This window comes from Arvicola amphibius, chromosome X, assembly GCF_903992535.2.
Source record: "Arvicola amphibius chromosome X, mArvAmp1.2, whole genome shotgun sequence".
Lineage (NCBI taxonomy): Eukaryota > Metazoa > Chordata > Mammalia > Rodentia > Cricetidae > Arvicola > Arvicola amphibius.
Genome location: NC_052065.1, coordinates 93,968,945 through 93,989,840, shown reverse-complemented (window position 1 = coordinate 93,989,840; position 20,896 = coordinate 93,968,945). Strand labels below are relative to the sequence as shown.

The window sequence follows — 20,896 nt, the reverse complement described above, 5'->3', positions numbered from 1 at the left end:
AATAGTTTGGGGGATAGACGTTTGCTGAAGGGGTCACAAGTCACAGGTTCAGAACCACTGTTTTAGTGTCAGAGAGATGTGGGACCTTCCTAGCCCCAGCAACTATGGTTCCCTGAGCCAGGATGTCCTGGACCCATTTTCCAAACACAGGCTGGGCATTTCTGTGAGGAGAAAACAGAGCCCTGCTTCCCACTCTGTGAAATGAGAGCATCACACTGCTCACGTGCTAATTTGGGGGGTCTTTAGTGATAATACCTGCTTTAAATAGCAGTCAGAAGTCCCTGTGTATATGTCAGCCTAATGAAGTGTGCAATTGGCGGCGGGGCTTGGTGTGTTTCAAAACAAGCATTTGTGGTCTCTGTGTAGTCCTGGCTGTCTAGGTATTACAGGCTGGCCTTAACTCAGACATCCAACTGCCCCTGTCTCACGAGTGCTAGGATTAAATGTGTGCACCACCAGCACCTGTCAAAAATACACATTTCTAAAGGCAGTCTTCTTCTGGAGGAAGAATAGGGACAAGCGGTAGCTGCAGCACCTAGAGACTGATTTCAGTTTGACTCTGCCTAAAACCTACTCACTTGCTTCATCTGTAAAACTGCCAAGAGCAGTACATGCTGTAGAACAACCATTTTCAAAATACATGAAACGTTGGGTTCGCTTTTCATTTGACAAATGTAAACATTCTTATTCTTTTGAAAATTGTTCTACAGTTGTACTTTGAAAAGTTTACATATGAAAATTATTCATCAACTGACACGTTATCAAATTGCTAAGTTTTACAATAACTAGTTTGGGTATTCAAACTATCCTGTGTCAAAAACACGTGGAATACCTGATGTCAGTAAACGGAACCACTGTGTCTCCATATGGTCAGACAAAACCAGAGGTGTTAGAGTGGATGTCTCCATAAGGCAAATGCACAGCGCATACAGGTACTATCTGCCCTCTCCCAGACAAGGCTGCAAGGGGCAGCTCTCCTGCTGATCACTGCAGCATGGCTTCATCCCTCTTTCATACCACTTCCATCCCTCCCCTGTCTTCTGAAACATCTCCACTGTCTCCACACACTCCCTCATCTCACCCTCCTCAGGCCTTTCTCTGTGCAGTCACCTTCCACCAAAAGGAATGAAATCACGTCAATTCCATAACTCACCTTCCACACTGACATATAATCCAAATGTCATACACATTGATCACAAAGGATACCACTATGCGAATATATGGATATATACATGACGGAATTGATGCATATGTGACATGCCATGTAGCACACTGGTATTTACAGGAGTAACAAGAGAACATTGCAAATAAAAACAACTCTGAGATGCCATCTTATACCTGTAAGACTGGCCAAGATCAAAAACACTGATGACAACTTATGCTGGAGAGGTTGTGGGGAAAAGGGAACACTTCTGCATTGCTGGTGAAAATGCAAACTGATACAACCCCTTTCAATATCAGTGTGGTAATTTCTCAGAAAATTAGGAAACAACCTTCCTCAAGACCCAGTAATACCACTTTGGGGTATATATCCAAAGGATGCTCAATTGTGCCACAAGGACATGTGCTTAACTATGTTCATAGCAGATATGTCTTTTTCATAGCCAGAACCTAGAAACAGCCTAAATGTCCCTCGACCGAAGAATGGATAAGAAAAATTTCATACATTTACACAGTGGAGTACTACACAGCAGAAAAAAATTAATGACATCTTGGATTTTGTAGGAAAATGGATTGAGCTAGAAAACATGATTTTAATGAGGTAACCCAGACCCAGGAAGACAATTATCACATGTACTCATGCATAGGTGGGTTTTAAACATAAAGCAAAGAAAACCAGCTTACAAACCACAGTCCCAGAGACCATAGACAACAATGAGGACACTAAGAGAGACTTACATAGATCTAATCTACATGGGAAGTATAAAAAGACAAGATCTCCTGAGTAAACTGGGAGCATGGTGACCTTGTGGGAGGGGTGAAGGTGGGAGGGGAAAGGCAGGCAGGGAAGCAGAGAAAAGTGTAGAGTTTAATAAATATCAAAAAGGATTATTAATATTTGTGTATGATATTCATGTGTAGCTATACATGCCACAGTGGGCATGTAGAAGGCAGAAGCCAGCCTTGTGGAATTGGCTTTCTCTTTCCTCTTTTCCATGGGTTTCAGGATCCCAACTCAGGCTGTCAGGATTGTACAGCAAGTGCTTCACTAGGAAACCATCTCACTAGCTGACATAGATTGGTTTTTATTGGATATGTAGCAAGTTTGAAACAAAGTATTTATTGCTGTACATACATACATCACCTCATTAAATATGTTTACCAACTCGGTAAGCTCAGTATTAGGATTCTTTCTTGGACCCTTTTATATAAGAAAGGCATGAGACGCCAAGAAGTAGACTGGTTGTCCAGGACCATCTTGCTTGCAAGTGAAAGACCTAAGACTCGAAATAAGTCCATCAAGTCAAACATGGTGGTGCATGCCTGGATTCCTAGCATTTAGGAGAATCAAAAATTCAAGGCCAGTTTTGGTTACACAGCAAGTTTGAGGCAATCCTGGGTTACATAAGACCTGTTCTCAAAAAAACAAAGGCAACAAAACAAAAGCACCGAACCAAAGCAAAAGAACACAAAAGTCCTGCTGATTCTTGAGGCCAGGGCAAATCATCTTCTCTCCTGGGAATGATTTGGTGAGTGCTCTAAATTGCTTTAAGTATTGATGCACCACGTCATGCTGCACCTTTCTTCCACTCATATAACATATTAAAGACATTATCTGAGTATTTTGTGTTAATACACAGTATCTCTCTCTATTGCTTACAAATGTATACCAAAAATGTAGTATCTGTCTTGCCATCTGCAAAATATGTTCAGATAAGCTAAGTGACTTGCTTAAGTCCACATAACTACTAGAGATAGATCTAGGATTCAAATTCAAATCTAGGGCTGCTGACACAGTCAAACGGAATCATCTGCTTTCTAAGTAGGACTTCTTGAGTCATGTGGAGTAGCTGAGAAAGGGGACCTGAAATATATTCAATAGGTAATTTGGGGTGACTTTAAGAAAAGTTACCTTGAGTGGATTTCTGTCACTGCTAGGTAACAATGGGGAAGATAATGAGCTACGTGTCAGAATGGGCGGGTGCTGGGCTACAGCCGGGGTCTCTCCCAGGCATTCCGAGGCAGGCTAGAGAGCAGGAGGCAGGCACTAGGCCTCGCTCAGGCGGCCTCAGGGCAGCAGAGGCGACAGAGCCCAGCCAGTCCTCTCCTGGCTGGACCACCAAAGCCTAGTGAAGAAAACTGAAAGTCCAGGTTATTGGATTTCAGTACTATGTCATAACAGACAGATAATCCTCCACTTTTTCATCAAGATGGAAAACTCAGATTCTAGCGATCAAGGAAATGACCAATCTGCAGCACAGCGCAGAAGGCAAATGGATACACTGGATCGGGAAGAAGCTTTCTATCGATTTGTAAATAATCTGAGCGGAGAAGACTATCGACTTATGAGAGACAGCAATTTGCTAAGCACCCCAGGTCAAAGTACTGAGGAGGAGCTTCTCAGAGGACTACAGCAAATTAAAGAGGGGCCACCGCCACTGCCGCCGCCACAGAGCTCAGAAGAAAATAGACGTGGAGTCTCTTCAGATGACCTGTCCAATGGTGAGTCCATAATAGATTGGTCTAACTCTGTCAGCCAGACTGGCAATACAACAAGAAGTGGTCAGAGAGGAAATCAGTCCTGGAGGGCAGTGAGGCAGACTAACCCAAACAGTGGTGATTTCAGATTCAGTTTAGAGACAAATGTCAACCGTAATAATGGAAGCCAAACCCCAGAGAATGAAAATGAACCATCTGCTACTCGTCTTAATGTAGAAAACATGGACAGAAGTAGCCAAAGGCAAATGGAAAATTCAGCATCTGACATATCATCTGCCAGAATACCTAGTTCAGAATGCAGTTCTGCTGTAGCATTAACAGAAGTGCCATCCACCAGAGGTCGGAGGAGGGCAAGAAGCCGGAAACCGGAACACCAGAGAAGAACCAGAGCCAGAGCTGAAAGAAGTAGGTCTTCTCTGCACCCAGCAAATGCAATTCCACGAAGATCTCATCATAGCATGTCATCTGAGACTTTTGAGCACCCTTTGGTAAACGAGATCGAGGGAAGTTCTAGAGCTCCTCGCCATGGGACTTTGAGACAGCACATAACTGGACCTGAGTTGCTAGGTAGAGGTCTTTTTGCGGCCTCTGGGTCAAGAAATTCTGCAGCTCAAGGGACAAGTTATTCAGACACGGATACCAATGGTGAAGCGGCAGGATCTGGTCAAAGACCTCCAACCAGAGACCTTCAAGTCAGAAGGGGTCTGCTGGGAGAATACCCGCAGAGAGAGAGCATAGCTAGCAGAACTCGGTCAAGGTCTCAGACCCCAAACAACACGGTCACTTCTGAAAGAGAAGATGGAGGTTTTATACGCACCTTTACACTTTTGGGTCGTGCAGCTGGGAGAACCTATGTGAGTAGAGACGGGTTTTCCACTCTTACAATCTTTGATCCTGGATCAAGGGAAACTACAACTGTTCCGATTCAAACCAGGCTAAGGCAGAGATCGACAAGTTTGGGTGAGCTTCCATGGAGTGGAAGACCTTCCGATGGTTACAGTTCAGAAACTCTCTCAGCGATGTTTGAAGGAGGAGGTACTGAAGCAACCCGACTTTACCCCTTTCGTGACGACCTCCTACCTAGTGGACTCACCAAAGAATGGATTGATAACTTAGCAATGAGAAGTTTCGGTGAAAACGATGCATTGACGACATGTAGTATTTGCATTACAGAATATACAGAAGGCGACAAAATTCGTAAGCTACCTTGCTCCCATGAGTACCATGTCAACTGCATCTACCGCTGGTTATGGGAGAATATCACCTGTCCCATTTGTCGCAGGTCTGTCTTATCTTCTGGGAACAGAGAAAGAGTCGTGTAATGAGAACAGAACTCTCCAAGCTGTATTGCTGGAATAGTGATGGGCAAGGGGAAATTGCTTGATTTATCTCCATGTATTTGAACAGTGCTTAAATATAAAGTCACAACCTGAATCGAGTCATTGCTTTCTGAGAGAATCGTGTCTTTTCTCTAGTTTCTCTTTCAGGATAGAAAGAATATTTCAGACACCACGTGCATGTGGACCCTTTCGAATAGCACTTCTATATCCTGGGTTCTGTAGGATGAATACAAGTACTTTTAGTGGGAGTTGCTTTTTCATTTTACCAAGTCCATGACTATTATATATTACTAGTGTTGCAGACCTTAAAGATAAGGCTGTTCGTATAGGTGTCAGGTGTACAATGAAGAATGAAAATCTTTTTCCTCACCAGTGTCCAAACACCTAGTCTTGCAAAAGACTTTACATTTCAATTTGTATCTTTGCACTTTTTCTTTATTACAGAAAGATTTTTTTTCTTTAAGGCCTACTTTGAACTTCATGCAGTAATAATGTTGGAAGATTACATTGTTCAATGCCTAAGGGGAAGTACTAAATCTTGAATTTCCTTGAATATTTCAATTTTTTAAATCTGCTTACTAGTGTGAAGGTTTTCAGTGTTTTATTTTTATTTTTTGAGGTTTACAATGTTGAGATTTATTAGTACTGAAACCAAGTTGAACAAGTTAAAAAATGGCAGGCTATTTGCAGTAACACTGAATAGAGCTGTTTTGGGAAATTGGAACCTTTTCCCTGAAAATAACATGTTAGTTGCACCACTATGATAATGGAGGTGGCGTTGGGGAGAGGGAGGAGGCTCACACGTTAGTGTTGGGACATGTGATCGTACAATTGATAAGGAAGGGTTCCAGGAGATCCTCAGTCTTTAGGGACATGATTATCAGAATCCATCCAAGGTAGGAAAATGCTTAGCTCTGTTACCTTAAGCAATGTTTTTTTTTCTTCCTGCAAAAACTTTATTTCTGTGCACAGTATTCTCTGCTTTTGTCAATGTCTTATATTTATGAAGGGTTAACATTTACACATTTTGTATTTAACCACCTGCTTCTATGACTTTAAGTCAGTTCTTCAAATCTTCGTTATAAAAAAGTCAGTGTTGCAAATGACTGTTAAAGGCCATTTCTAACTGTTTGCTAGAAGGCATTGGCCCCTTGAAGTTGACCTTGTTTTTTCAACACATGGAGGTGATGTTTTTAATTCTTTTGTGAAATAAAAACATTTGTAATCTGCCTTAGTTGATTTTTTAAAAAATGTTTTTCCTGACTGGCTTCCCTGTCACACTCTTACCAACAGTGTGCAGGACATGGAAGCCACGCTTGAGGAGCACTTAGGGTCTTAAGACGGTTTTGCTTGTTGCTCTCCAAAGTATTCTCTCTAAACCTTTGTAACAGGCAGAGAGCTCACATGTGGGGGTGTCTGCTTTTCCCCTTCAGTACAGTTCATTATGTTTATGATCAATAACAGTGCTGTAATTGAGTTACCTAGTTAATGGTTCTTTTCAGAAAACTGTTTTTAAATGTACATTGCTGTATCATGCTTCATTTGGCAAGGTCTGAGGAAAGAGTATTTCTAAGTCACAGTTTAAGCAAATAAAAACAGCTGTGACCTCAAAGAAAAACAGAAAATTTACCTTGATATTTAGGTCCATTGTCAAAGGTAATATTTGTTTCAGTGACTGAAGCTAAATAAGCTGTTTCCAGCAATGCCTGTATATCAGTGTTGAGAAAAAATGGGATTTATATTAAGAATTCCAGGAGGCCAAGCTGTTTCTGGCTTGTTGATACATCATGGAAAATCATTGTTCCTCTTTTCAGACCAAGTAACTTTCTAGTTACTCAGGAAGATCAAGAAGACATGGGTCCTTTGTTGTATTACTTCAATTCTTTTTCCATGTCTCACTTTAAGACTCTGTACTATGTTTCTCCAAATGTTCTCTCTGCACATTCGAAGGAACAAGTAGGCTGAGAGAGTTCGTGAGGTAAAGCCATTAAAGCTGCTGCCTCCTTCCGACCCTGACATTTCTCTTTCCAGGAAGGCATCCTCATGAATGGTCCCCTGAGAATTCTTGAAGCCAGCTTGCTTTCACACCTTGTATTACCATAAGCTATGCATGTACCAGAAAATTCATTTCTTCAAACTTTATGTCTTCATGTCTGTTGCTTATATCACCTTTTTCTGCTTCAATAACGTGGATATTTATATATTAATCTCTTTAATCCAAAATTCATACCTCCAAAATGCATAATGAAAAAGAGTCAACCATCTCAGTCCTGATCAGGCCTGATCTTGCTTACGTTCTGGGATCAGGCATGTTCAGAGTGATATGAATTAAATGAGAAAATTTCTAAATAGCTATACACTTGTCATTCCAAGACAACTATACATTATGATTTTCATTTTCATCTGTTCAAAAGGCCTGATGTATTTCTTTTTCCTATTGGGCTGCAAGCTCATTGATGCTATCTCCGATCCATAATACTGTAGTATTCGAGATGTTCCAACAAGTCCATTTTGGCTGCTGTTGTTATGTATTTCGGTTCAGAGACTCTAATGTTGAATAAGAAGCTGGCCTCAAATTTGCAGCAGTCCTCCAGACTCAGTCTCTCACAACCTGGAATTCAAGTTGTGGGCCATTCCCTCTAACTCCCTGTTCTGGTTCCTAAGGCTTAGCTCTGATTTCCAACTTTAATTTCCTGTTTGATTCAAAACTGTCCTCCTCCTTATTCTCTCTCTGTGTTCTTTGTATTATTCACTTGATGGTCTTTAGCATTGTGGCCTTGAAATCGAAGGACAAAAGAGCAAAACCAGTGGAGTAGTTTCCACCTCTTATCAAATTTGAAATGGAGCTGGCTACAGAGGGATACAGTGGAGAATAAAACCTCAAAATGTAGCCTGTCCCTTGTATTTCCCTGCTGCTTATTCCTCTGATGGCTGTGATTCTTTGTCTTCAACTCTGTGCCTTTTCTGTACACTAGGTGGGGTAGGAGTGGAAAACCAAAGGTCCCTATCTCCACCAGGACTCTGCTTTCTATATCTTTTAGGTAAGAATCTCAAGGAGCTGGCTGGAGAGAAGACTCATTGGTTAAGAATACTGCCTGCTTTCCTAAAGGTCCTGAGTTCAATTCCCAGCAACCACATGGTGGCTCACAACCATCTGTAATGAGATCTGTGATCTCTTCTGGCGTGTAGGCATGCATTCAGGCAGAATACTATATGCACAGTAAATAAATCATTAAAAAATAAAAAGAAACTCAAGAATCATTTGCTTCTTCTTTAGCTGACAATCCCATCATTCCCTCCTTTCTAGAGTTCTCCACCCCCAAAGGGTAAATGGCCATTCTGCAGCACAGAACTAGTGGCTGAGCATGTGCTTATCACTGCACTGCTCCAACAGGGTGGCTGAGCTGCATGTCTCACTCCTGTCCTATTCTAGGGTCTCTTTTCCAGTGGCACACTGAAGTAAACTTACCACAACTCATGGAAGCTACTTGAGAACATGTCAGAAAATACATTAGCATAATGTCACAATGGAGGTTTCAAACTGGCCACAGTGGACATGCTTTTACAACAGAAGTACTTCAGTTGAGTTGTTAGTCAGTTGCTAGAGCAGCATGGCCTTCCTTTGGCAAAGAGAAAGGAGGTGGGGATAGAGATCTTCTATGTTCCCCAACATTACAGTTCTCAATGGGCATCCTCTATTCTGTTTTAATCCAACTTTGGTGTGTGGTTGGAGTGGAGGTGAAGGTAAGATCAGTTCAGTTGAAATGGAAAGTCATGTAACTCTTGGGGAGGTGTCCAACTCCAGTAACCAGAGCCGTTAGACTGTTAATGATACCTATGTACTGTTTTAGAGTAACAATATACCAGGGGCTTTATAATTAATGTTTCATTTTGGACATGAGAGTGTTTTAAAATTTTCCCATGTTAAAAAATGATGTAAAGAACATACTTATACATGCATTTTCGTGTTTGGTGAAGTAACTCCTCAATGAATGTTGAGAATGATAATGATGAATATTATGATGCTGACTAGCTGATGACTAGTGTGATTAAATACATCCTGTGACAGTCACCTTGCCTATCAGCTTTAATGCTAGTAGGTAGACATGTATCCCTAGGACAAAGAATTGGAAGATTCCCATCAGGGGAACTTGATTGGCTTAGGGAAAAAACATATAGATACTAAATTTTAGGGTCTTCCAAAGAAATGGCTAAGTAAGACCCACCAGTCAATAACTGCTCCAACACACACACACACACACACACACACACACACACACACACACACAGAGTTTTCACTTTGAAATAGAAATAAATTATTAAGAATAGTGAAGCATTGGACAAAAGCCTTTAGCAAAAGAGATAAAAACACAGAAACAAGGAACTTAGAAGAAACAGAAATTAGACATGAATAACTTAGAGATCAATGTTCATAGCGAGAAACATAGGTGTACTCTTTCCATGAAATATATGCTGATCCTGGAAACAAAAATGATCATTCTAAAAACAAGAACTTGTTCTGCAAAATTCAAACTACAAGAGAAGAAGGATTTGTTATTTTGTTTGTTTGTTTTGCTTTATTTAAATTCAGTAGAGGATACATTTATATCAAGTTCTCAGAATACAGTACAAAAGGGAGGAAAAGAGATCAAAATATGACAATTAGAGAGCCAAAATGACCTATGAATTTCCAAAAGTAGAATATGATAAAACACATGGGAATAATCAATGAGATAAAAAAGAGTTTTCTCACAAAACAATGCTTCCACTTGGAGTCCACTCATTACACAGTACATTGACTATGTGACATGTGGAGGCACATTATCACAAAACTAGAATAGCAGAGAAGTCAGTGGAGTCTTTGCTCCATTAGACAAAGGAGTGGTTAGAGGACCTAGGAAACAGAGCTTCTAACATGAGAGGCTGGATTCATGGATTACGAACATTAGTGATTAGCTCCAAGTTACCAATGATGCATCAGTGTCGCAGTAAGAAAAGAAATGAAAGCACTCCCCCTTGTGCTCATTTCACCAAGAGCAAGTTCAGATTTGAATTCCCACTTCCTGTATCTCTGTCCTCTGTCTATTCAGATTAGAATTCCCTACTTTTTGCATCTTCTGTTGTCTGTCTAGGAAGATTTATCCCTGGCTTCCTGTGTCTTCTGTCCTCTGCGGATCTGTACTTGTGAATCCGTCTGTCCCTGTGTTTGTGTGTGACTGTATCTTCTGTGGGTCATGTATGCTTGTCTGCCTGTGACTGTGTGTGTCTGTTCCTTACATTTGGCTTTGTTCTGTATTTACTGAGCAGCGCAAAGAACATCACATAGGGAAGGAATGGGAAACTTTACAGAAATCTTTAACAGAGTTTTGTTTTTTTTTTTTTAACAAGGGATTAAGCTACTGGCTCCAACTGGCTCCAACTGACCCACTGAACAAGCAGTGCTTCAAACAGCATTGTTTATCAGCCAATATCCTGAAATGGATGCTTCTGATCTCCGATAGATTTTAGAAGGTTGTTCTCAACCTCTGTAATTGCCTTTGTTGTCATGCATTGTTCTGGGGCAGAGGCATGGAAAAGAACATTGTTTAAGACTAGGTCTGCATCAGCTTAAGTTATAAAAGTTGATTACATGGGAAATCCGAGGCAAGTAAGGTCGGTTGCAACATTCTTCTCTTAAAGGCAGGCTGAGCAAACAGTCTGAGTACACAGTAGGTTAGCAGTCTTAAGTCTTCTGTGACCTCCAGGTATATTATTAACTCTGGTCATGGGGTCCAGCAGAAGTTCCACTCACAGAATGTACTCAGTAGTTTCAAAGTATTGCATCGCCACAGCTAGAAAAAAGAAAACTCCCAGGAAGTGGGTGAAAGGTGATGTCAGGAAAACAGCTGTGTTGTGGGGTAGAGACAGAGACTGGAGGGCTCTGGGAAGATGACTTTGGGAGGGACGGAACGATGAAACCTTCAAATTACCTGGGAGATGGTCCATATTGGGAAGCACTTACAGTCTGTTTTAGTTAGGGTTACTATGGCTTTGATGAAATGTCATGGCAAAAGCAACTTGAGGAAGAAAGGGTTCATTTCACTTACATTTCCATATCTTAGTTCATCATTGAGAGCAGGTAAGGCAAGAACTCAAGCAGGGCAGGGACCTGGAGGCAGGAACTGAAGCAGAATCCCTGGAGAAGTGCTGTTTAGTGGCTTGCTCCTCACGACTTGCCCAATCCTCTTGCTTACAAAATCCAGAACCACTCGCCCAGGGTGGCACCACCCATAATAGGCTGGGCCCTCCCACATCATTTACTAATTAAGAAAATGCCCTACAGGATTGCCTCCAGCCTGATATTAGAGGATTTTTTTTTTTCAATTGAGGCTCCCTCTTCTCAGATGACTCTAGCTTGTGTCAAGTCAACATAAAACTAGCCAGCACAGGCTCCTTTTAGGTCAGCCTACTAATGATAGGCACGTGCACAGATGCACAGGCACACACACACATATACACACACCAGCACTAAACTAGTGAAAAAAGAAGTAATCTTTAACTCTATGAAAAGATATATACAATATAGGGAAGGGTAATAATCATCATATTTCCTACAACAAACAAATAAGAAATGCCTGAAATTAAAATATCAAAAAATAGTGGCGGGAGACATTAGTCATGAAAGGCACATTCCTCTATCAGGGGGCTGCGGTTTGATTCTGAGCATCCATGTTAAGTGGCTCGCAACTGTCTGTAACTCCAACTGCAGGGAGTCAAGCAGCCTCTTCTGGCCTCCATAGGCAACTACATTCATGCACATATATCTACTCCCCAACAGACATGTGTATACTCATATGATTAAAAATATTAAAAATGAAAATTCAAAGTTCAACAAAAAGGATTAGTAAGAACTTTTTCATTCTCCTCTCTTCACACATTTTATTATTTTTGTAACTTAAGTAAGTTTTTAAAAAGTAAACAAATTATCTTTTTTATTTTACATATCAATAACAGTTCCCTCTCCTTCCCTTCCTCCGATTCTCTCCACCTTCCTCCCACCCTACCCTCATCCATACCTCAGAGAGAGTAAAGCACATTGCTTTGAGAAAGGACCAAGGCACTCCCTACTATATCTAGGCTGAGCAAGGTATCCATCCGAAGAAAATGGGTTTCAAAGATTCAGTACAAGCAGTAGGGATAAATCCTGATGCCACTGCCAGTGACCCCTCCCTTCCAGTCTGCCCCAGATGTACAACTATCACCCACATCCAGAGGAACTAGTTTGGACCTATGCCTGGCAGAGGCAGATAGATCTCTGTGAGTTTGAGGCAGCCTGGTCTACAAAGATAGTTCCAGGTCAGCAAGGGCTTAAAAAAAGTCTTGAAAAACCAAAAATAAGTAAATCAATAAAGTACCCTCTAGCAAGATAAATTCTACTTTGGGAGTTTAGGGTTAAATGCAAAAACAAAAACAATCAAAAATATGTATGATTGTGACTTAAAAGACTTAAAGATTGAGGGAAGGGGGTTGTTGATAGTTGCTTTTTTCAGTATAGAACTCCTGGGTACTATGGGTTATTACAATCACTTTCAATCTTCAGTCACACTAATAACAGAGTTTTATTGTCACTTCCTTTATTCTTGTAAGCCTTTGTCATTAGTAGTCAAGAAAGACATCTGTCCCAGTCTTTGTCCCTCTGATATTTCAATCCAGCATTGAAACAGGCCACAAGATATGGGTTTGTTTTTTGTTTGTCTGTTTGTTTTGGTGTACATAAGCTCCTGGTGTCTCACACTGGATGGAGTCTTCTGCTCTGCTAAGGTGTCAGTACTTCTGTTTCCAGTACTAAAGACTGAATCTCCCTGATGGCTGAGGCACTGTATTTCTGAACTCTTGATCAGAATCTAAATGACAGTGTGACAGCTATTCTTGTATTTCAACTTGTTTACATCTGGAATGAACTAAAAAACCAAGCAGCTGCACACACCTGTGAGGGATTTTTCTAAATCAGAATATTTGCGGTAGGAAGACCCACCCTAAATCTGGGCCACACCATGTGGTGGCAGCCTATATATAAGGGTCGTGGAGGAAGGAAACTTTTGCCTTTTGCTTGCTGGCCCTCACACTCATGAGCAAGCCTATCTATCCTGCTGCTGAGCCTTTCCTTCACTGATACTGGAGCATAATTACTTGGTATGTCGATGTATACTAAAGACCAGCTGAGACATTTATCCTCGTGGGCTCAACTATTAGACTCTTGGAACTTGTGTCAGAAGACAGCACTTGTTGGACTAGCTAAACCATAGCCTGTAAGTCAGTACTATATACATTCTCTCAGTTCTCCTCTAGAGAACCCTAACTAATATAGACAGTTTAAGCCACCACCCCCCCCCCCGTATACTTTTCCACTTCTGGAAAGAGACACACTCCCAATATACACTATCATCAACCACCCAGAGTTTAAGTCCTGCTTTATTACTTCATTTGGATTTTTTTTGTCCCATTTAATTGCAAGCTGGAGTTACAAACAAGAATCGTGCATAGGACCAGTCTGATTGTAATCTAAAGCCTAGTCATGCACAGTCCAGGCCATCTTTCTGATTCTTCACTTTTGTTTTCTGTTGTTTGTTTTGTTGTTGTTGTTTTTTCAAGACAGGGTTTCTTGGCTGTCCTAGCACTCACTCTGTAGACCAGGCTGGCCTCAAAGTCACAGACATCTGCCCGCCTCTCTCCCAAGTGCTGAGACTAAAGGTGTGCACCACCACCACCTGTATCTTTCTGATTCTTGAGTGCAGTAGAGATTTTGTAGGATGGGGAAATTTTATAATGTGATGTGGTAGCCCATTTAACTCCAGACTCTGTACAAATAATGCTTATTTGGGGTGTCTCTTCTCTCGCTTACAATCTCCTTTGGCACACTACCTAACCGCTATGACTGAGTATTTTTATTGGTTAAATGGTAAAAGAAAAATAGTGGGGACCTTCTAAAAATATTGTCTGAGGGCTAAATGAGATGAGAAATTTGTCACATTGCACAGTGTCTGGTGCACAGTAAACATAGGAGAGCGATGAATCGTTGTCCTTATTCTTCTTACTTCTCTATGAAGTAAAGTAGTTCCTTCCTACCTGAGGTACTAGTATAAAAATGCCCAATAAAATTCAAACTCTTTGTTATAATCCAAACCAGAAAATACAAAATATAAAAAGAAGCCCAACATTAGTAAAAATTAGTATTTTTATCACACTTGCAAAAGGAAAGCTGCTTTTTTAAATTCCTTAACTTTATCTCTGTGTGTATATTTATATATGTGTACATACAAACGTGTATACATTTATACCTTTGTATTGTATAAATCAATAATATATATTTATGAGTGTGTATATTGGTATGGTAATATACAAATGTACACATGTTAATATGTATTATTAAACACATATGATATATACATACATTAGTATATATACATGTATAAACATTGTACATGATGTCATCTCTAACTTTGTGGACAATATTCATACTTATCCTGGGACGGATTGGATATGCTTGCAGTTTCTCCGTGTATATCTGGCCCCTGCTGGTGGCAAAACATATTAAATTTGCTCACATTTCTTTCTGAGGTTTTGAAAACTATCATGAAGTATGCATGTTCTAAATCTGAAGCAAGAGACAGATCATTAAACTATAGTTCAGGATTTCTTTCAGCTGCACTTGTCCTTAAAACTCTGTTCAGATGGCACACACTTGCATGCCCCCACCTCACACACACACAATGGAGGGGTTGTTAAAGCCCTGAGAGAAAATAGTGGCTGTATTAGATTGGTTGTCTAGATAACAGCACAGGAGTCTCTCCTTTTAGTAAGTCAACAGTGCCCCAGAGCTTATTATGTTAGGGAAGGCAAAGCCAGATCAATTAGGAACCAAGCAAAGCTGAAGAAAACACTTGAGGTGCGGACTGGCACTGGTGCTTCAGCGGTGACTTTGATCCAGAAAATATTTTCTAGTGTGAATTTCTGTGCAAAGTCCTTCAAAGCTGTATTAATTAGGCAGCAAATTGTGTTCATGTTTTCTTTTAAAGCAAAGACAATTTGAATGACTCTAAATGCCTGCTCCAGCAAGATTTTATAAAGAGCAAGGCAAACACATTTTAATTGAAAGATAATCACAAATCTCATTTGGATCACTAGGCAACATCTGGTCTGGGGAAATGGAAAGAACATTTCTCATCTTGGTGGCTTAAGTAATTGTTGGAATAAACCTTCTATTAAATATTTAATCAGAAAGTAATCAAATTTTTGTTACATTGTGTTTATATTGCTTCATGTATTTCTGTACTTCTTCTGTTTTCAATTTACCTTCTTAGTAACTGTGACTGTACTGAGGGCCACTCCATTTCTCCAAATTTTCAAACCAATTCAGCCTTATCTCATAGGATTGGGAGTCAGATCTTGGGCTTCCAGAGTGTCTCCCTCGCCACAGCCTTTTAACTAACATCATCACTAAATAGTGTATTTAAGAAAATGTGACTAAATAACACCAGTTTCCATGGTTGCAGAGCTTCTAGGAAGGGCCTCACCTTTCTAGGCTTGGCTCTGTGATATACTCCCAAACATGCCTGATTTCCCTTTCTCTTTGTTGGGCAATTCTGGCTATGCTATCTCCGCTACACCTGCCACATTGCCCAAAACCTCGAATAACATGATCTTCTGCATATCTGACAAGTAAACACAATAGCATATTGTCCCAGTAAGTAATTCCCTGCACCCATCAAGTGCTCAACACAGAAGATGGATGGTTTTAGTGGGGCACAGAAAAGAAGAAATATTTTGGTTGTAGGGGTTATCTGAGAAAGCCTTAACTTGTGAGCTTATTAACTCTGTTACGATAATTTGGGAGATAGGTTTTGCTATTTAAAATTTCTACCTTCTGAAATGTGATTTCCCTCTGCCATAGAGAACCCCGTATAGTGAGGAACTGATGTTTCTTGTCAACAGCCATAAAGAAACAAAACAGCAAACAATCAAACAACAGAAAGTCCCTAAATTCTCCTAGCAATCATGCTAAATGAGTTTGGAAGTAGTTTCTTCCTGTCTTAGATAGGGTTTTTATTGCTATGGTGAAACACTGTGACGAAAAGCAGGTTGGGAAGGAATGGGTTTATTTGACTTAAACTTCCACATATACTCCATCCCTGAAGGAAGTCAGGGGAAGAACTGAAAACAGGGCAGAAACCTGGAAGCAGGAACTGAAGCAGGATGCATGTAGGAGTGTTTCTTACTGGCTTGCTCATCAGGACTTGCTTAGCCTGCTTTCTTATATACCCCAGGACCACCAGCCTAGGGATGGTACCATTCACAATGGGCTGGGGCCTCCCCCATCAATCAGTAGTCAAGAACATGCCCTACAGAAGGATCTTTAGGAGGCATTTGGATTTGAGTTTTGTGCATGGTGATAGATATGGGTATATTTTTATTTTTCTACATGTTGAAATCCAGTTATGCCCACACTACTTGTTCAACATGCTTTCTTTTTTTCATTTGATATTTTTGCTTCTTTGTCAAAGATTAGGTGTTCAAAGATGTTTGGATTGATATCCGGGTCCTCTATTTGCTTCCATTGGTCCTCCTGTCTGCTCTTATGCCTATACCAGGCTGTTTTCAGTACTGTGGCTTTGTAGTAGTGTTTGAAGTCAGGGATTGTGATGCCTGGGGGCTGATGGTCCTTCTTTGGTAAGTCAGTGGAGATTGGAATTTTGGCTGCTCTCACTGGATGCCTCCATCTGTCCAGTTAGTTTCAGATCACTAAACTTTACCAAGTAAAGTTTATTATTCTTAATCTCTAAATCCTCTATGTTCCAAATTCTATTCTCCTGTTATGCCATTATCATTTTTTTAAAAGTAGCACATACATTTTGGGTTTAATCATGACATTTTCACACACACACACACACACACACACACACACACACACATACAGACTCACATACATACACACACACACACACACACACACACACACACACACACAGATACAGACACAGACATGCATAACCACCTGTAGAGATAGGGTCCCTGTGTGGCCAACACACTAGCTATGTATTCATTTCATTGCCCGGGTTGGCCTCAGACTCATAATTGTCATGATTCAGTCTTCTGAGTGGAAGAAGTACAGACATGTGTCACATGCTTGGGTTACTTACATGTTCTTTACAATTATTTAAAATGTATTGCTCATTATACATGTTTGAAGGATAGGCTTTTAATTTGAAAATATTTCCCATTAACTTGATTGACTTTCTCTAAGAATGTTTCATGGAGAATTAGATTGGTTTTAGTTTTCCCCAATTGCTCTTTTCACCCACACTAACATTAAGAATACCTCTAGCATCTAAATATTGTAAGGAATTAGTTTTAAACTTGGCAGATGTTTAAGAATTCTTAACATTTACATAAGCACCCTTATTTTTTTCTCTGTGTTTCTGCCTTGTGAAGATTTTGATCAGATCTAGAAGTGAGGCAAAAAGAAAGGGGAGTATACCATTTATTTAAGCATTGTTGAATCTGTCAGAATCCCTGACTGTTAATGACAAGCTATTTAGATTGTTACTGTAAGCATTCCAACTGATATTCATTTTCCTTAACTTAAGCAAAAGTCTTGAGGGATATGGTATCTTGACTTCGGAACTGGCAGCTATTGGACTCTTTCTTGCTGCCCTGATTGTCTTGAGCAAAAGGACTGCCAAAGAACCAGACAGGCTACCCAAATACCAGTCCATAATGCTGTACTGCTTGGCATCCTTGAAAAAGAAAACTACACAGTAGGGAGCTAGGGAGGTGGCTCAGTGGGAAAAGTGCTTGCTCTGCAAGCCTGAAGACATTCATTTGAAACCCCAGAACCCAAATAAAGCTGGGTGTTGTAGCCCACAGGGCAAAAGCTATGGTCCTATGTTGGAATGGAAGGTGAAGACAGGAGATCCCAGGAGCTTTCTGGCCAGTTAGCCTAGCATACACAGAGGTGAACAACAAAAAAAGAGACCTGGAGCCAGTGAGATGGCTCAGCAGTTAAAAGCACTTCCCATGTAAGCCTGATGAATTTAATTTTATCCCTGGAATTCACAATGGAAAAAGTGAACTAACTTTCAAATGTCTTTTGACCTCCACATGTGAGCCATAGTATTCATGGCCCACAAAAGCCAAATCCCCAAATAACAAATAAATAAGATTTTTTTAAAAGGAGACTCTGAGTTCCATAGGTGTGCTGTGCATGTATACACCTGCACTTATATTCATACAGATAAATCATACATACACACATAATACACACTCATACACACATACACTTCAGAATATATAAAATTCTCAGAAAAGTCAAGAGACAGAAAGGAAGAGAAAGGAGAGAGAGAGAGAGAGAGAGAGAGAGAGAGAGAGAGAGAGAGAGAGAGAGAGAGAGAGAGAGAGAGAGAAAGAACATGGACTTGGGTAGATAGGAAGGTAAAAGAATTATGGAGGAGTTGGGGGAGGGAGAAGATATGATCAAGATATATTGATTAATAAAAATGTATGAAGACACTTTTTTAAAAAGAACAATTTACAAAACAGGGCTAACTCTATCTTAGAGTACAATATGGTTTCCTGGTCAATGTTATGGAAAAACAAGAACAGGAATTGTTATGTTCAGAGCAGACACTAGAGACTGAGTGGAGAATTAAAACTATTCCAGCCAGCAAAGACTTGTGACGGGAGCCTTTGAAGCCAGAACCCCATTCATGGGTTTCTTCCAGCAATTACAGTTGATTTCGAGTCGTTTCTGACATTTTCTGGCGTGAGTAGGTTCAGTTTTTTAGTTTAGTAAAAGAGCACGAGGGAGAATTTCCAGTAGCCACCATGTTTCCAGAAGCAGAAACACAAAGGCCAAGTGTCCTCTTCTCTTTTATAGATTTGCTTCTCAATCCACTCTAGTTTTCTATTTCACAAAAACAGAGATCTAACCTCACAGGGTATAAGATATTTTATTCTAGAGTGAAGTATTAGCAAATATGGCCTGGGAACACAGATTCAGGTAATTAGAAAAGGCATGTTTCAACCTGGTAACAGGTCTACGATTTTTTAAAGGTAACTAAACAAAGATCAAGGTATTTTCAAAATGCATTAGTGGGAAGTCCCGTAGGTGGCTTCAGAAAAGTGAAGAGGCTCTGTTACAGGCCTTCCTTAGAGCCTATGCGGTGACATCATTATTAGGTGTTGGGTTGGTGAAAGCTGTGAGTCTGTTTATACAGTAGAAAAAGTATTTATCCCAATAATTATAAGGATGTTAGGTTAAACCCAGAGGCAGAAGATAAATGGGTATCTTTAAGGTATAAAGATACCCGAAGATAATTCAGCTCTGCATATGCCACATGCCAGCATTCAAGATCAGAGAACTTCCAATCAGTGAGCCATCCTTTTAAAATCTTTATCACGGGTGAACTTTTCCCCTGGAGATTTCAGTTGACAACTGAAAGACATATTAAATATGTACATAATGCCATTATTTATAGTGGTCCCTAACAGGGGGTGGTGAAGTTCAGAGTGCTTACCTAAAGTGTCTGATAGCCTGGGTTTCATTTCTAGCATTTTGGTAAAAGAGAGAGGAAGAGGAAGAGTGGGAAGGAGGATGGGTGGACATGAAGCAGAGAGAGAGAATAGGGTTAGGCGAATGGGGAGGGAGAAGAGAGGAGAGGAAGTACAGATGGAGAAGGGGAAAGGAGTCAAGGGCAAGTCAGGAGGAAGGAGGCTATCACCGTTCAGTATAGTGATTAGAAGGGAGCATACGGGAGGCCTCTTGAGGGTGGGTTATTTGATCCATGGAATAGTTAGATAAAAATCTTTAGTTTAAACATTCATTAAGATGTTTTTTAAGGTAGGTCCATTCATCTGTATTTATATATATTATTTTTTTCTGTTTGATAAAATACTATGAATAAAACAACTTAATAGAGAAAAGAGAGAAAGGAATTTTTGTTTGTTTTGTTGTTATTGTTTGTTTGCTTGCTCACAGTTCAAGGCTATAGCACACTGTGGCAGGGAAATCAAGGCAGAAGGAGCATGATGCTGCTGGAAGGTCATGTTACATCTGCAGTCAGAAGAGAGAAATGAATGCATGCCACTGCTCATTTTTTTCCATTTATACAATCTTGAATCCTTTATCCTTTGTCCAGAGAATGGTGTCACCTTGAAAGACCCCTAAAACCTCTACCCAAAGACAATAAGCTAGCAGCAGTAACGCCATTTTGCAGGGCTTGCACAAACAGGGCAGATGAAAAGGTTAGGGCCCTTAGGCACCAAAAAGATATCTGTGGTCAGACATCTGGCCCCAAAAGGGGAATAGAAAGTCCCTGGGACCAGTTCCACACCCTAGATAGGGCCAAGTTAGCTATTATCTGAGTCCCCTGCATGTCTCCAAGGTGAACCCACCACCCTATTTGAATCCACCAGTGACAACCCTGTAACCAGGCATCTGCTTCTGTTCACACGCTTTTGCTTCTCCTACCCTATATAAGGGGGGTCACCTTGCCTAGCAGCGCACAAGTCTCCTGAGTGACTTTGCCGCCCGCAGGTACCTGTGACTACCTAATAAACCTCTTGCAGTTTGCATCCGTGGTCTCGGCTTGATCCTTGGGTCCCAGGGTCTCCTTCTGAGGGAAGGTCCTCTTCGGGGGTCTTTCATGTGGGGGCTCGTCCGGGATTAGAGACCCCCACCCAGGGACCACTGACCCACCATCGGGAGGTAAGCTGGCCAGCGCCCTGTCTGTGTCTCTGTCAGTCTGAGTCTTTTGTCATTCTGTTACTCAGTAAGATTCGATCGGATCTATCAGTATCTGGCGGGCCGGGGAAGGAGCTGACGAGCTCGGACTTCTCCCCCCGCAGCCCTGGAAGATGTT

General features: G+C 40.8%; 1 protein-coding gene across 1 annotated transcript; it reads left to right on the top strand.

The window, feature by feature from the left end:
• The first annotated feature begins 3,371 nt into the window (after positions 1-3,371).
• On the top strand, positions 3,372-20,111 carry LOC119804394 (E3 ubiquitin-protein ligase RLIM-like). Its single transcript, XM_038315822.2, has 2 exons — positions 3,372-4,695; positions 20,014-20,111. The coding sequence occupies exons 1-2, from the start codon at positions 3,372-3,374 to the stop codon at positions 20,109-20,111; spliced, it is 1,422 nt and encodes a 473-aa protein (XP_038171750.2).
• The last annotated feature ends 785 nt before the right edge of the window (positions 20,112-20,896 follow it).

Excerpts from the sequence above, each read along its gene's own strand:
- LOC119804394 (XM_038315822.2), top strand. The coding sequence starts at position 3,372 with ATGGAAAACTCAGATTCTAGCGATCAAGGAAATGACCAATCTGCAGCA. Across the intron at positions 4,696-20,013 it reads AGCGATGTTTGAAGGAGGAG|TTCAAGGCTATAGCACACTG; the intron begins GTACTGAAGCAA and ends GCTTGCTCACAG.